The sequence below is a fragment of the Diadema setosum genome, chromosome 19 (genome assembly GCF_964275005.1).
Source record: "Diadema setosum chromosome 19, eeDiaSeto1, whole genome shotgun sequence".
NCBI classification, from domain to species: Eukaryota; Metazoa; Echinodermata; class Echinoidea; order Diadematoida; family Diadematidae; genus Diadema; species Diadema setosum.
This window is the reverse complement of record NC_092703.1, coordinates 14,241,404-14,258,045: the sequence shown is the minus strand read 5'-3', so window position 1 is coordinate 14,258,045 and position 16,642 is coordinate 14,241,404. Positions and strand designations below refer to the sequence as shown.

Here is a 16,642-nt window from a genome sequence, read left to right as displayed (position 1 = left end):
ACTGGTGTGTCTCTGGGTTCCCTTTATGATATCCTACTGAAACACTTTTCCATGTGCCATTTCTTTGCACTTGGTTTCTCCTACCTTTATTTTCTGATGCGACTGAATGAAAAATATCAACGTGCTACCTTCTAATTACGAAACCGCAATCCCCGAACTGTTCTGCCGGGCAAAATGCCATGCTCTGGCTGAATCAACACGGCTTTCCTAGCACTGGCCTATAGGGAGCGCCGGGGACTGGAAGAAGCCAGCAGGTTCTCTACCAAACATGCCACTTCTCGCCCGATCTACCCAGGCCCTCTTATCAAATTCATTCAATTTCTGTCACATCTATATTGCTACCCTCCATTGCCTCCAGCTCTCAATGCCCGTACCCATAGATGCATGGGGGGAGGGGTGAGGTGGGGTGGGGTGTATGTGGGGGATGGGAGTGGTATGGCAGGGAAAGGACAGGGCAGACTGTTTATCTTTCATGCATGAAGAGACGGAAAAAGCCCTCATGGGGTAAAAAGCCACATGTAAAATATACATACGTGGTGCCACAGACAATATTCTGCTTTTATAAGACTCATCAAATGCATCGTGTTTAAAATATGTCTTGCAAGGCTCCAATTCATTTTTTTTTTTTTTTTTGAAATTCACTTGTCCCCTTGGGCAAGTAAAGTTCACATCCACAGACAATATTCTGCTTTTATAAGACTCATCAAATGCATCGTGTTTAAAATATGTCTTGCAAGGCTCCAATTCATTTTTTTTTTTTTTTGAAATTCACTTGTCCCCTTGGGCAAGTAAAGTTCACATCCTTGAGTGTGACAAGTTCAATGCAAAAGACTGGAGAGGGAAAGAACGAGTTCCAGACATCGTGGTGTACAATCCAAGTTACCACCAAGTATGACAAGGCATGGCCTTACTGTACTGTCACTGCTGTAGCTACCATATTTCTTCTCGATTGTATTGCTTTCACATAAATGGTGTAGGTTCATCTACAGAGCTGTCACACCAATTTCAATCACTTCTAGGGTTTCACAAGTGTCCATCTACCTTATGTTGACAACAATGCTAACATAGAAGTATTTTTTTCTTTACTACAATGTAATTACCCCTCAAACAAGAATAGAATACTACCTTTCCAAACATGTCATGCAACATGAAGAGCTGCCTGGTCTATTTGCCCCCCCCCCCCCCCCCCGAATCCAATCCCTCAGTCAATATTCGAGACAGAATACACCACATACACACGCACTACCAACCACTGGTGACATATGAAAACACAGGACAATTGCAATTCTGTATGAAATATGTAGCGTAACTGAGGGCAGCTTGTTTGATGCCAAATATCTCCTTACCCTCGCAGGCAAACATTAAATGCATGATGAAAGTGGACTATAATTTTCACAGGATCGAGTTGGGTCCCACAGCTTCAAGATCAATTCATTCACATTTACTTTTATATCATTTCATCAATCAAACCTGATCAGAGTGTAAACAAAGATTCTGCAGTAATTTGTCAATATAAAATATAGATTGGGCAGTTTCTTGCAAAAAGAGAAGGAAAAAAACAGAAAGATACTTTGGTGTACACACGGAAGATAGTTTGAAAAGGCAACCAAAACTTCTTTTCTTGTTAATTCCAGTATGGAAGGAAAACAACTCACTTGAAAATGAAAGGAAATCTCTCGTATTGATTCTGAACCTTTCTTTAGGAAGTAGGGAGATACATTACACATACACACACCGATACAATCAACTTCACATTGGCTATATGGATATCAGCATGACATTGCAACGCAGTTCAGCAGATGATTTCTACATGGACGATCCGATTAACCTTCTACGTGCCAGGGAGTTTGGACATTGTGTACAAGGCTACAGGCTTTTCAGTGCCACATTGGCCCGCAAAGCACACAAAAGGTTAAATTATAATGGCACAGTGATAGCCTGTAGTATCTCCTTCCCTGCACCTTCTTCTTCCTGGGCCCCTTCTATAGGGATAAAGGCTCTCGACCTTTGCTTATTTTTCATATCAAGCACGCCCTGAACATAGATCCTCTAAAACTTTCATGTGAGTGTGTGTGTTTCTGATTTTCATCAGCATTAAGGCCTCATCTCAACATATATAATTGACGCACTGACGACGACAATGGCATACCTACAGGGTAGATTTGTTGAAGTAGATCAGTCATAAAAATAGGTTTTTACGCAGAGAACACTGACGGTAATGGTGATATGAAGGTGAGGTGGGTTTTTTCACACGCCATGGATTAAAAAAAAAAAAAATTCTTCATGAGTTTTCAGACACCACTCCAGGGCATTCTATTTCCTCAAACCAGTGATCAAAATCTCAAAGCTTTTGATCCAACCTCAATCCATATTTGCTGCAGAAACTAGAGGGCAGTCACGCCTAAAGGACAATGGACCGTATATATAGTGTCACTTAAAATCACGAGAGCGGCAAAATTGGGTTATGCTCCCATACAAGAAAACAGTTTAAACTATACTTGCTTCTTCATATCTGTCTGAAAATAACAGATGAAAAACACTTGATATGTCACACGAACTAATTCTTGTTGGTTCAATACCTGCAGAGGCCCCAAACAAAAAAGATGACACTATGTAAAACTAGAAATGTCGCTATGGCGACTGGTATGCCTCCGCCATAATGCATGGTTCTCCAAATAGGTCTATAGCACAATGTCTTGACAATGTGTGATGGCAAGTTTCACATAATTGATTATGGACGGACGGACGGATGGACGGGCGGACGCTACGACAGACGGACGGACAACCCGAAAACATGCCTCCGGCGACACTTTGTGGCTGAGGCATAAAAATAAATAAATAAATAAAACAACAACAAAAATGCAGTATGTGAGTAATCAAATCACCAATGAATATTATGTACAGGCAGATACCAGAAAAATAACTACAGATTTGGGGATGAAAAGATGATTACTGTAAACCAAGGAATGTTCGTGTGCATTTTAATTTCACAAATTTTACAAGAGCCAAGATTTGAAAAATGAAAATGCACACAATAGTTTTTGTCAACACTACGTGCATTGAATACCGGTGACAATTTGCAAAAATTTCATGACGCATAAAAGGCCTTTGGCTCCTATTTGCACAGATTTAGTGCTGAGAAAATATTTTGCTTTTACAGTATGCAATATCTTGCTATGAATAAATGCACCATGTTCACATCTACTGAAGCTTCTAGTTCTTATCACCTTTAAAAGCTGTGAGCTTTCCTTGCTTAAATTTGACACCATCAACTACATTTGTATACTTCTTTCCAGTGATTTTCTGAAATAAGAACTGACATGTGAAAACACTGATTATCTCTTAAGCTATAAAAGAAATCCCCGTAAAAGGATCTTATCTTTTTTCTTTTTCTTTTTCTTTAGTGCTGTCATTGTTATGTAGGGCATTTTCCTCTCAGCCAAATATTGGTGTGACATTTGCACTGATAATCTACATTATCCCCTTTGAGTTTTTCTTTATCTATCAGATTACGCATTCCTTTAGTTGACATATTACATTGTATATTTTGTGTCTGCTTATTCATTTTCTGAAACCCTATTTCATATTTTATGTTCTTTGTTTTCTCGTATAAAGGGAAGAGGGCAGCAAATGTTTAACTGCTAACCTTTGCTACTATCCTCTAGCATCAGCATCATACATTTATTCTCAATGAATTCAAGAAGTCTGTGTATTCTGTTGCAATACTTGTAGAGCAGCATTAAAGAAGAAAAAAAAAAGATGTGTGACAGACTTGCTACAAGACTACATCCAGCTGGTTACTGTCGCAATATATACATTTAAATGTGTCTGACCTCGGACGCCACGCACGTTGCACACAATCAGCATTCATAGCACGTATGTCAAGTGCAGCCACATACACAACTGGGGTGTGACGACAGCTCAACTCCCACAGCCCTGGGTTGCTTGCGGTCATGTAAACAGATAGCTGAGCCTTGGGACAAGACTAGCCACATTATTAGCAACACTAATACCAGGGTTCACTGGTAGAGAGTAAACAATGGGAAAAATCATACCTATGAAGGCTAATCTAAATATGCTTAAATTTATTTATTTTTTTGAAGAAGGATGCAAAAAAGCATATGATTATTTACAAATAAGCAATAGGACTCAATCATATACTTTTAATGGCAATCAAATGTTTTTAATCAATGTTTGGTTTTAGGGATTGCTGTATCTCAAAATTGTAGCCCAGTGTGTTGACCCATACATCTACGTTGGTTTTTTAAGCACAATATTTCCCTAGTAGTGGTATATTGTCATCATTTTGTACATTTTATTCCCCCATCTGATCTTAACAGACCACAGAAATTTGCCTCAAGTCCACAACATGATAAGCCTCATGAAAGAAGTTCCCTCTTTGTAAACTTATCAAACAACACAATGCACTATCTTCATCAAAACTTTGATACCACTAACAAATCAACACAGACATCGTGGGTACAAACAGCATCCACTTGGCCCAGTTTTGCAGGGAGACAGAGACTGCTGCTTCTTGATACAAGTCTCCACTGGTCGTGCTTGTTTGCCCAGGCAAAAGCCCGTCCCTAGCATTAGTATGCCGCGGCATGATCGTGCACCCAGGCGATCCGCAGACAGCGTCGGGCTGACGTCAATCAAACGTGGGGCTGCGCAATTGTATGACGGCTTTCGATTGCCGCTGCGGCGCTGTAAATGTTGCAGAGGGAATGAGGATTACATGGGCAAGGGGGATGAGATGGTCAGAGAATTATCTCCAATGTTTAGCATTTCCAGGTGGGTTTTTGCAGCCTTACGTCTGTGAGTTATCTACACTTACGGTCAAGGTCACCCCATAATCGATAGAACACTGATCCCCAAGTCCTCGCACAAAGTGGTTTCAATATAATCCTCGGTACAGTGTAGGCCGCTATTCAAAGTAAGCCTCTTCAAGCACGTACTTGCAAGCCCATCAAGAATACACAATGCTAAAACCTTTTTAATGGGTAGTCATTAGACACAAGGTCCTTGTCCTTGTCAAACTCCAGCTCAAACTTGACGTCCTCAATGGAAACATTCAGAGCTGAAACTGTTCTCCAGAACTCCCTTTCTCCTTGATGCCTTCTCTCATTGGAGGGAAGGGTGGACTATCTCGATTCTGGTGCAGATGTTATGTTTACTCCATCATTTGCATGCCTGTTATCTCCCCAAGCTCAAACAAAATAAAAACAGGACAGAAAAAGTAAGCTAAAGAAGAGACATGAAATACATCTTGGATATGAAAGGTGAAGGTTATAGATAGCACAAGATGTACTGTGAAGCAAGAAATTTTCGCGGCATGAAATTCTAGTGAATTTTTTAGAGCCGGCGGCCTTTTTCATGGCATGAAACTTTCATGAATTGCCACTGGCATTCAAAGCATATAATAGTGTAGACAAGAACTTTCATGCGCATTTTGATTTTACAAATCGTGGCTCTCGTGAGATCAAAATGTGAGCAAAAATTTCCGGTTTTACAGTATTCACAGCACACATTTCTGCCTGCCTGATTTTGCACAAGTGGCACAGTAAGAGAACGTTGGTACTATCAGCTACTGTATTATTGCTAACTGCTGCAGAAGATTTCTGCTCACTGCACGCATGATATTAGGGTGAGACAAGAAGGCGTTGGAAGAACGGGAAGCCACCCAGAATCAATACTTGTTAAAGACTTGCGGGCACTGCATCAATCTAAAGAGATTGCCCCAAAACCACTGCCCGGAGAAATGGCATGGAAAACGTTAATACATATATATCTATTCCCACCAGTACATGGGGGGTGGAACGGCAAGCTGCGAAATGTGTGTGAAGATGCGTGTCATATACTGTACTTCCCCTCATTTTTGTTCCCCTCCCTGCCATCGTGCTGGAAAAGAATGGTATGGTCCAGTGGTATGGAGACGACTTGGTATACCCTTTGGCCACAGTTCAATTGATTTTCTCCCCTTAATGAAAGCATGGTGGAGTATTGCATGCATTCTATTTTTCCCCATCACTCTGTTCCTTATTCTCCGCCTCTCATCCTTCCTGTTACGCCACAGTAGAAGCCATATGTACACATAATGAGTCTCATGGATTGAAGAGCTGAAAAAAATTGCAATTCACTGTTGACATGGGATGCATTTGTCAACTCACTTCTGGCATGGAAATTTAAGGCTTCCAAACAACTTTCAGGCAGTTTTGGGCAGTTGATAAACGCAAGCTGTTCTGACTATTAACAAAGGGGTTAGAAATGAGTTCTTGAAATGCTGAAAAAAAGTACGATCGCAGACACGTTTCTGCAGAGTTGATAAACACAAAGTCATTTTGAAAGCGTTTACAGCTCTGGACCTGCCCACGCAAACCACTGCCAATTACACATCTCTGCTCCTTCAGTCAAAATGCACAATGGAGTTGCGCAGTGACAGGGCCTCCCAATCAACTCACAACATACTGTAAAAGAAGGAATGTTCGTGTGCATTTCAATGTCATGAATTTTGCGAGCGCCAACATTCGCAAAATCAAATTGCATGTGAAAGTTCTTGCCTACATAATATGCATTGGATGCCAGTGGCAATTTGCAAAAATTACATGCCGCGAGAAAGGACGTTGGCTCCAATTCACAAAAATGCTCATGTCGCGAATATATCATATTTTACAGTAGTTGATGAAAGCAACAACTTCAGAAAAACAATCTGAAAGGCATTTGCAAATGCATTTCGATAGTGGGTATTGAAACGCCTTTCAAACATGGGAAAGTTGATAAGCGCGGCAAGAGAGAGATAAAATATGATTATCTGATATTGTACAACAAACTGTCAAATTCCATTAGGAATCACTTCATTATCTCCTGTCCTCCTATTAAACACATGTATTATACTGTACACCAGGAAGTGTTTTCTCTAGATGACTATTTCATATTAAATTCCATAACCTCGGCTACAAAAACAAGCAATCAATCTTCACATGGCACCTAAATGGGACATGCTATTTGGGAGAATGCAATATTCCTCCTTTTCCTGTGTAAATGCACACACCCCCCTCCCCCCATTCAGAATTTCTCCTCCCCCCCCCCCCCCTCCCTCCTCTGGTTACTGCTTTGCCATATACATGACTATGCCATCAGTTTAGATTTCATTCATTTATATGTACACCCATCAACTTTGGTTTGAGAGGAACAAGCAATGCCAATACAGAGCATTTCTATCTGTAGCAGTAGAAGTTTTCTGGATTTGTTTACTCTTTTGCATTGACTGCACATGAGAGAACTTGTATGGCTTGAGGCAAAAACAAAAAACAACAGACAGACAGACAGATTCAGACAGACAAACAGACATAGCCAGAGAGGGGGAGAGAAAGACTGAACATATATGTCTTCATTTCCTTTGTCTACTACTGGCTTAAAATCCTGGCAACGTGCGGACAGAGAATACGGGATGCGTCATCGGTGACATTTACAAATTTAACATCTAAATTAACGTTTCAAAAATAGCCCCCCAGACACATCCACTGTAGGTGAAGATTTCTTGGCAATGAACCCTACGGCATGTATCATGCCATCGCATGAAGTTGATCAGCACAGCCTCTATTGTATGACTTAATAGATCATGAGCATTTATATATAAATATATATCCTAGATTCTCGAACACAACGTGAAAGAACACCCAGAATGAGAAGGAAGAACTCGACCAGAATTAAGGCTTCTGAAGAGACATGGTTGTTTTCTTTGTAATCTGTTTCCATAATTTTCCTGTGTTGATGAACCTTTACAAAATATTCTTTGCAGTTGAAATACTTAAAATAGATGAATTGGTGGATGATAGTTTCCATCAGGATAATCGAGAAGTTTTTTTTTTTTTTTTTTTCTGGGGGGGGGGGCATGGAGCTGAGTAGGACAACATAGGGAAATCATTACCAATTACAGACAATGTATCTTTTCATGATCTTCTGACTTCAAAGAAAACAAACATACATGCAAAAGACAAACAAAAAACTTCTCTCCAGCACTATAAGCTCTATCTAAATCACTTTTGTCTGTCAAGTGTAATGAGAACAACATTAAAAAACAACAACCACATGGAATAAAAAAAAAAGAGAAGAAAATACTGTTGAGAGAATCTTGTTTCTTCCTGAAATGTTTTGAAACATCTGAATCATCATACTTTCAAACTGGGGCAATATTCAGGCCAAAATAGACAGACCTAGTTCAGAAACGTCTGCCTTGAAGGCAGCTCAAATTGCTTCGCATATATATTCTTTATCCTGCTTCAAAAGGATAAAAACTTAATCACTATTCTCTCGCTTGTCTCTTTTTCTCCTTTTTCTCTGCAGGAGTATTATTGTTTTTTCATTAAAAAGAGAGAAAGAGAGAGAAAAAGGGACAACCTGACTCTTGAGCAACAAACTGGGAGGTATCAGTATTTCAATATCACACCATGCCTCTGGTCAAACTAAATGGCTAGGAGGATCCATATCTTTACAGGTGTATAACTAGATACTGACATCAGATGAAGAAGACCTGGCAAATAAACTTTAATGACCTTTGACCTCTACTCAAGCATGTCAGCTACTTGTCACATGATCCTCACCTCTCCCTGTGCATCCCAACATGTACACCAAAAGTTGTCTATTACTCTGCTACAAACGTTCTTAACCATAATTCCACATGAATAACAGTAAAAGTGAAAATTTCTGCGGTGCGGATATTTTTCATGCATTTTGCTTGACATGAACCTGGCGCAAAAATAAAAGCATGCAGTTGTTTTTTTTTTTTTGGGGGGGGGTTGCCATACATGGAATACTATTCCAATTTTTGTTCTGCGGAATCAAAATGAAATCACATGAAATTCATCTTATCCACTAGGACACAAAATATCACTACAGGCACGGTCACACTGCCAAAAAGTCGCGTAAACGCATCAATCACGTAAGAAATGGGAGCCTTGCGCGATACATGCGCGATTTGCGCATTTCATGAGTTTGTCTGACGTGGAACCTTCGTACTTGTCCGCCGATGTGCACCGGATCAGCGCTTTATGCGATTCCAGGTTTTGAGCAGCTCAAAACTTGGCTTCGCGTAAAAGTTTACGCAGTATTGCGCTGTTTTACGTAATTTTTTATTAGTTTGCATAGTTCTTACGCAAAATATGCGTGGAATATCAGTGGTCGTTCGCGAAAATGTTGCTACTATCGCATTCATGCGCGAATTATGTGCGATTCATATGCAGTTCATTAGTGATAATGCGCAGATTATGCATGGTTTTCTGTGGACCTCGTGCAACCACGAATTTGCCCTATTTGGGGCCTTTGAGTGCCTATGCGCTGAAAGTGTGTGGTTTGTTAGTGATTTTTGCGTGATCTTTCCATAGTTCTTGTGCAATTCATCGGTGATTTTCATCGCGTAAATCAGCAAAAATTCTCAACGGACAAGCACGCACAACCACATTTCTTGAGTGATTTATGCGTTTATGCCACTTTTGGGCAGTGTGACCGGGCCTTAAAGAAAGAAAAATCCACTTTTACAGTATCTGGCACATCCACAGCAGGTTTGGAAGTTGGTGTGGGAGAAGAAAGATTGAAGCAGAAAGGAGGAAGGAGAGGGGGAGGAGAAGGTTGGAAAAGCATGAATATAAGAGAGAGAAGAAGATTTACATCACCATGCAGACTTTCAAACAACACAAAATATTGTTTTGTGTTTATCACTGTGTGGGTGTGTTCATATCTTGCAAGGCTTTTTCTCCCAGGCATCTCCGGAAAGAGAGGCAAAAATTCATCTTCCTTCTTGTTAGTCATTAAGTACTTATATCTACATTTTGTGCAGGTAAGGGATGGGTGTACATTCATCGACATTATTGTTTTCACAAGTAAAAGCAGAACAAAACAAACATCTTCTGTGATATTATAGTTGTAGAAAGGTTGGACTTCAAGCTAGTAGTCAGACCAGAACGTCTTATAAAGTGGAAATGAAGTCTAGAAACACCCCGAAACGTGTCTCATGTTACTGCACTTCACTGATTAAAAAGTTGTTGTCTTCCACTGTGCAAAATCAACAGGCAAAAGCATCCAGAAACAGACAAATGAGGGACCATGTTTATTTTGAACAAGAACTCTTCTCACATACATTCATTCACACTTGATCATCATGTGGTCATGGGAATTCATCTGTGTGGTCACATGGTCGGATGGCTGATGTTCAGCTTTTAAGAAAAAAAAAAACCAGCAACCGCCCATTAAAATACTCACATGCCTGCTCGTAATGCCTACATTTGGTTTACAGAACATTGTTTGTGAGGATGAGTTTCAGTTGAGAGTGGGACGTCACTGATTTGTGGGTATGTGCTCCATAAGATGGGATATGCTTTATATTCCTCAATATGTCACACATTCCTGATACATAATATTTTTCTATTTCATTCAAAGCACATTTAATTGACATCAGGCTGAAGGCATGAAGGTAGAAGTGATACTTTCATAACTGGTACAGCAGCTTGTTAGTCAGGATTGGGGGTTAGATAGTATTGCCATCTTTTGCTTGTCTTGACAATCTTTGCTTTAGCCCAACCTATCCAATTAGAGCAAACATGTGTATAAGTGGCTTGTGAGAGGACTGAAGGGGAGAATATCATCAATGAATTTTAAGTCCTTTTTCATTTGAATAGATCAAACTCTTAAAGGCATAATTTACCATTTGCAGATGAAACAAAAACCCAGCATTAGTGCTTAAAAAAAGTTCTAAAATGTGATTTAGGGATAGAAACAAGCACTGTAAAAATTTGACTCGGCAAAATCAATGTTAAGTATTGTTAAATACAAAGTGTAAACAACACTTGTAATAAAAATGTGTCTAGACTAAACCTTCAATAGTTATGGTTCATTAAGAAAAAAAAAGATATATCTCCTCATATTTTAGGCTTTATCATGAAAATTTTATATGGTAGGATGTTTCGTTGTTCAACATACCTACACATATTCATTAAATGTCATATCTTGAAATTTTTTAAATCACTGTTCCAAAAGGTAAACAGGACCTTTAATTACCAACTTGTTCTATTTTTGTTTGTTTGTTGGTTTTTTTTTTTTTGCAGAGTGCTCGATGGTGGGCAATTAAAATCTTAAAAAGAGTATAGCTCAGCAAGTGAATGAACGCAAAGCAATGGAAAGGGAGACCGAGACTGGAAGGTCTCCCGGCAAATTTTCAATCTGTTAGCAGCACTCAGCTGATGTGCCCGGTGGGGAAGAACCCCCTACAGGGTCAATATGCTGTCTAACACCGGTGTGTACTTAGCCTATGAGAAAGCTGTCAGGGCGTATCACCCCTTCCATTCATTCCACATCCCAGGCTCAGTGCAATCTTCAGATAGTCTCCCTTTCAGACAGCTGAGAAGTTTTTCATTTTCTCTGTCTACTTTTTCCACTCCCTTTGTTTTCCTTCTTAAATTTTTTATTTCACAATCTCCCAGAATTCTCCACCTAGGCAATTATGCACTGTATCAGCTATACTGACAGGACCCCTGTAGACTTAATCCATCTAATCAAAGACTTGATGAAATCTTGAGCTACCTGTTGATGCTTTTCCACACGTTCTGGTTTCATCTATCCGCACGAAACGTACAAAATGCATGAAATGAAACGAGAAATGAGAAACCTTTTGCGTGATCTCTGGCTCCAGCCCACTGCTCTACCATTACAGCTCCTGTATATGTATGGAACGAATGAAGAGATCCATCTAGACATCTAGCCTATCAGGTGTTAAATCCCTCTGGATGAGGCTGAAACTGCTTGGGATATCAAATATATGGAAAGCACCTCTTTACTTTCTTTCTTTTGCAAAGTGGAGGAGGATGGGGGGGGGGGAAGCGGGGGACTCAGAGACAAAATTTGGATGCACTGTCAAAAGCCTCTGACATATATGCAGGGCTCGACACTAACGGTGGCCCGGTGGCCCGGGGCCACCAAAAATGAAAGTCGGGCCACCAAATTTCAAAAAAGGGCAAATTTGGTGGCCCGCCACGGGCCACTACAATTTTTTGAAAAGTATGTCAATAAATTTGTAATTTTTTGCGCCGGAAATTAGCAGTTAAATTTGTTTAAAGGATGGATGAAAAGGACTGAATGAGTGCCTGAGAGTGAGTGTTGCAAGTTTGTTGAAGTTTAATTTATGAGTAGATATGTCCAGCTTCTAATTCTTACTATCATAAAACTTAAATATTTGACTCATTAAAAAAAACACGACTTTTAATGTTTTTTATTGTGTTTTTTTTTCGGGACACCAAATTTTTCTCTCGGGCCACCAAAAATTTGAAATTTAGGATTTTGGTGGCCCCATCGGGCCACCAAACAAAAAAGTTAGTGTCGAGCCATGATATGTATGAGTGTAACAGCTCAAGAAAGTGATCACCACTTTCCACTGACCAGAACAGATGCCCCATACACTTTTCAGAAAATCCACAAATTTTTCCTCTCCCCCCCCCCCCCCCCCCACATCAACCAAACAAAGAAAAATGCTGACACCTTTCCAACAATGATATGGCTATAGCAGGCAGAATGCATCTGGAAAAATCAATTACATCTTGCTTGTGGCCCTTACGTTCTCCCGAAGCCACAAATCATCACATGCCTGTCAAATGTCTGGACCTCCTCGGTATACATGTGGATCTGCTTCATCCTGAACTTGGAGGACTTACATCTTAACCCTTTTGCCTCAAAAAGGGTAACTCACAGAGTATACTTCATTTGATGACACACATCACTTCATACGCCATGGGTTAACTTCATTCAGCTTTACTACATACTATGTTGATCTAATTACTTAAGCACAGAAATAATTTGGACTACCGGGTACAAATGTGTTGCTAATTTCACACTTGTTAAAATAAGTTTTTTTTTCCCACTTCTTGATGGCCTTATGATAATGGCAGAGGAGTATAAAACCAAAAAATAAAAAATAAAAATATGGTTTTGGTTGTTTATGTTTAGTCTCTTTTTCCCTCATCACCTGATGAAAAATGCATTATATCACTGACACTACTATGTACAGCCCTGCGAGCTACAAGCACTTTTGTGTGTCTGATCTTATGATGACCCAACACATTATTAGGAGACAGACTGCATTACTTCAAAGTGGGTATTATGTTTCAAAATGGAGACAGCCTGTTAGTCTGTGACTAAATAATTTACTGGAACAGGGTTAGCCAACCTGATGACCATCTGTATGCAACTATTTTGGGCATCATCATAAAAACATTGCCATACAGACTGTACATGTTTCAGGCTGACAACGTATAATGTCAGCCGAAGCTGACTTGGCAAAAACTGATAGATTCACAGCAGCTTCATCTCTAGAAACATAATCTGAAAGAAATTATCCACATAAACAAATTAATTGCACACAGTAATTCAGTTGGACATATAAATGAATATGAATGCATTGCACTTTGGGTCATTGTACACACAAATGTGAACACAAGCTTTACGTTTTCTCTGCATTCATAACAAAATGAACTAAAAATGTCGCTATGGCGACTGGTATGCCTCCTCCATAATGCATGGTTCTCCGAATAGGTCTATAGCACAATGTCTTGACAATGTGTGATGACAGTTTCACATAACTGGCAAAATATTAACATGACAGGTTTGTCACAAATGCATTGAATTGAATGTTCATTTTCCTTGAACTAGGTTTATCTGGATGAAAATGGCTATACTGTCTATGAAGAGTGCAGGTATTTGGGGATTTGAGGATTTATACCCAACTTTTGACTCTTTAACAAGTTTAAAGAAGTGAAATCTAGCACTTTCACATGACCTTTGACCTTTTGGCAAGAAACTTCCAAGAGAATCTGTATTGGGTAATACATGCATACACTAAGTTTCAAGAAAAAAATCCTGCAGGCATTGCATAGATAAGAGGGAAATAATGAAATTTTGATGAGTTGACCTTGACCTTTGACCCCCTTATCTTTGACCCATGACCCCTAAATTCCATACATGATCACTGCCAGTCAGTACATTCATATATACTAAGTTCCATGAAGATACCTTGAAATATTTGTGAGATATGGAGGAAAAAAAAGTGAAATTTTAACATTTTCACTTAACCGTTGACCCTTGACCTCATGACCCAAAACTCTCTCTGGGGAATCTTTATTTGGTAGTTCATGTATACAACAAGTTTCAAGAAAATACCTCCAGGCATTGCATAGATATAAGGGAAATAGTGAAATTTTGAGCATTTGACCCTCACCTTTTGACCTTTGACCTTGAGCATGTGAGCCCAAAAGCTGATAGGCACAACTTTGCCCACTCATTCATGCACATGCTAAGTTTCATTAGGATACCTCTAACAGTTTTTTAGATACGCTGTCCACAAAATTGATTATGGACGGAAGGACGGACGGACGGACGGACAACCCGAAAACATAATGCCTCCGGCGACACTTCGTGGCGGAGGCATAAAAACATCACAGGATACTGCAAAGTACAGTCAGCACAACAAATGCCCAGAACTGGTCTTCCAGAGTTTCCAATCTGAGCACAAACAAAACCAACAAACATCTCTTTATCTTCATTTTCTCCTCATCAGAACACATATTATGCATAGCTGTTCCAAGAGAAGACAGGCCAATGGTTTTCCCTACTCCGAGCAGTATTCTCAGCCCTATCACCTTTTACGTAATTCTTTCTCCTTTTTTTTTTTAACCTATCTTTCTTCTTCTTTTACCTGTTGTCCTAACACACCATCCCTGCATGAATGTTGCTGGCAGTGCCCTGCAAACATAGTGGTAGTAGTGTTTCCATACTTCCAAGAAGTACAACATGCAACTGGAGGCAGATTTAAAGGGATGATATGCATGTTGTAGTTCTGGTTGAGATGGGAATTCCGGTTGTAACTATTTTACGAGATGATTAGACACTTCTGGAAATATTAAAGAGCATATAATTCTACGGGGAATTCAAAGTTTATTATTTTCATCAAATAAATTTCTCTTAGAATTGTATGCTCTTTGATATTTAATATAAGAAGTTTCTGATCTCGTAAAAAGTTAAAACCCCAATCCCCATCTCTACCAAAACTACACCATTCCTTTAAGAAGGGAGAGAGTACTGAAAGTCTCTCCCCTCCCCCCCCCCCCATTTTTTTTTCTCTTTTTGTTTTGGTTGTTGTTGTATTGGAGCCATTCTCACTTGCAAGCATGGTGAGATCTGAACTCACAAATTTATACCTCTCAGTTCAACATGCAATCAGAATTACGTTGCATGCTAAAAAATTCCAGGGCACTTCAACAACATACTGCACTAGCCCGATATGCACAATCACAGCCAAAAAGAACTTGTGCGAAGGACATGCTCAAATCATGTGACTTGAGTGTACTTTTCAGCAAACTAGGTAGATGCAATTGATGCGAGTCCACAGAAAGTGTCAGCTTTAAAATGTACAAAACTCCCTTGATTTCACATTGCAAAAATCCTACATGTTTCAAACTACTGTAATACTGTATACGCCATATATTTCGCGAGTCTAAATTTTCGCGAATCGGGAATTCCCGACAATTTCACGAGTGGTTAAATTCGCGATCGTGGAGTCCTGTACTGAACGGAGAAGTGTACACGCGTACGTCACATTCATATCGGGATCAGAGTCAATATTTTCGCGTGTCTTTAATTTCACGAATAGCACCTGACTCGTGAAATTCGCGAAATATTTGGCGTATACAGTATATCTTGCCAGGGAAAATCTTATGAGTTTGCGTCCACACCAGAAAAACTGTAAGTAAAACTAATTAATGAAATTATGAAAACTCTTTGTCTTTCAGTGCATGTGTGAATAGCAATCGATAATCAACGAACTCAAAAGTTAGCGTGACCTATCCCTGAACCCTATTCCCCCTCAGCTTCTAGGTCAGCCTCCATTGACTACTGTGTTGTCGCACATCATTGGGTTTATCGCTAGTGCTGTGTACACGGGGATAACTTTATATGTATTTCTTCCACTTTTGTAGTTTATTCATCGAGTGGGACTCTTGGTTGAAAATTAAATCTTTAATACTGGATGTTGTACGGACGCACGTCGTAGTTTAAACCTACAAGCTACATGTAATCATCAAAGTTTAAAACTTCGAAGATTACAAACATTGTGGAAATATCTAAATTAAAGGGATCGTATAGTTATGGTTGAGACCTAATTTCAGGTTTCTAACCTTTTTTGGTGAGATAATGAGAAACCTCTTATGAAATATGAAAGAGCATGTAATTCTACGAGGAATTCAACGTTTATTTGATGAAAAGTGGTTTTGAAATGGCTGAGATATCAAAAAAAGAGCGATTCTAATAAAGTGTGGGACCCACACTTTATTACCATCGCTTTGTTTTACTTTGTTTTTGGATGTTTCAGTCATTCCAAACCCAATTTTCATCAAATAAACTTTGAATTCCTCTTAAAATGGTATGCTCTGTAAGTGTTTTCTTGGTATCTCGTAAAAAGTTAAAAGCCCAATTCTCATCTCCACCAATACTGTACCATCCCATTAAAGTGTGAAGGATTACTGAGCGAAAGTTTATCAGAGGGGAATTCTGAGAAAACTCAATTTTGAAGTGAGCTTCCCAAATTCAGAGAAACTGGTAATGCTTC

The 16,642-nt window shown here is 39.4% G+C and overlaps 1 protein-coding gene across 1 annotated transcript in view; it reads right to left on the bottom strand.

Annotated features, from left to right (window-relative positions):
* Positions 1-4,461: 4,461 nt before the first annotated feature.
* Positions 4,462-16,642, bottom strand: part of LOC140242288 (tubby-related protein 4-like) — a 52,439-nt gene continuing 40,258 nt past the window's right edge. The window contains exon 3 of the mRNA XM_072322031.1: positions 4,462-4,707. Within this exon, the coding sequence (XP_072178132.1) occupies positions 4,462-4,707 (246 nt within the window). The remainder of the gene's footprint in view (positions 4,708-16,642) is intronic.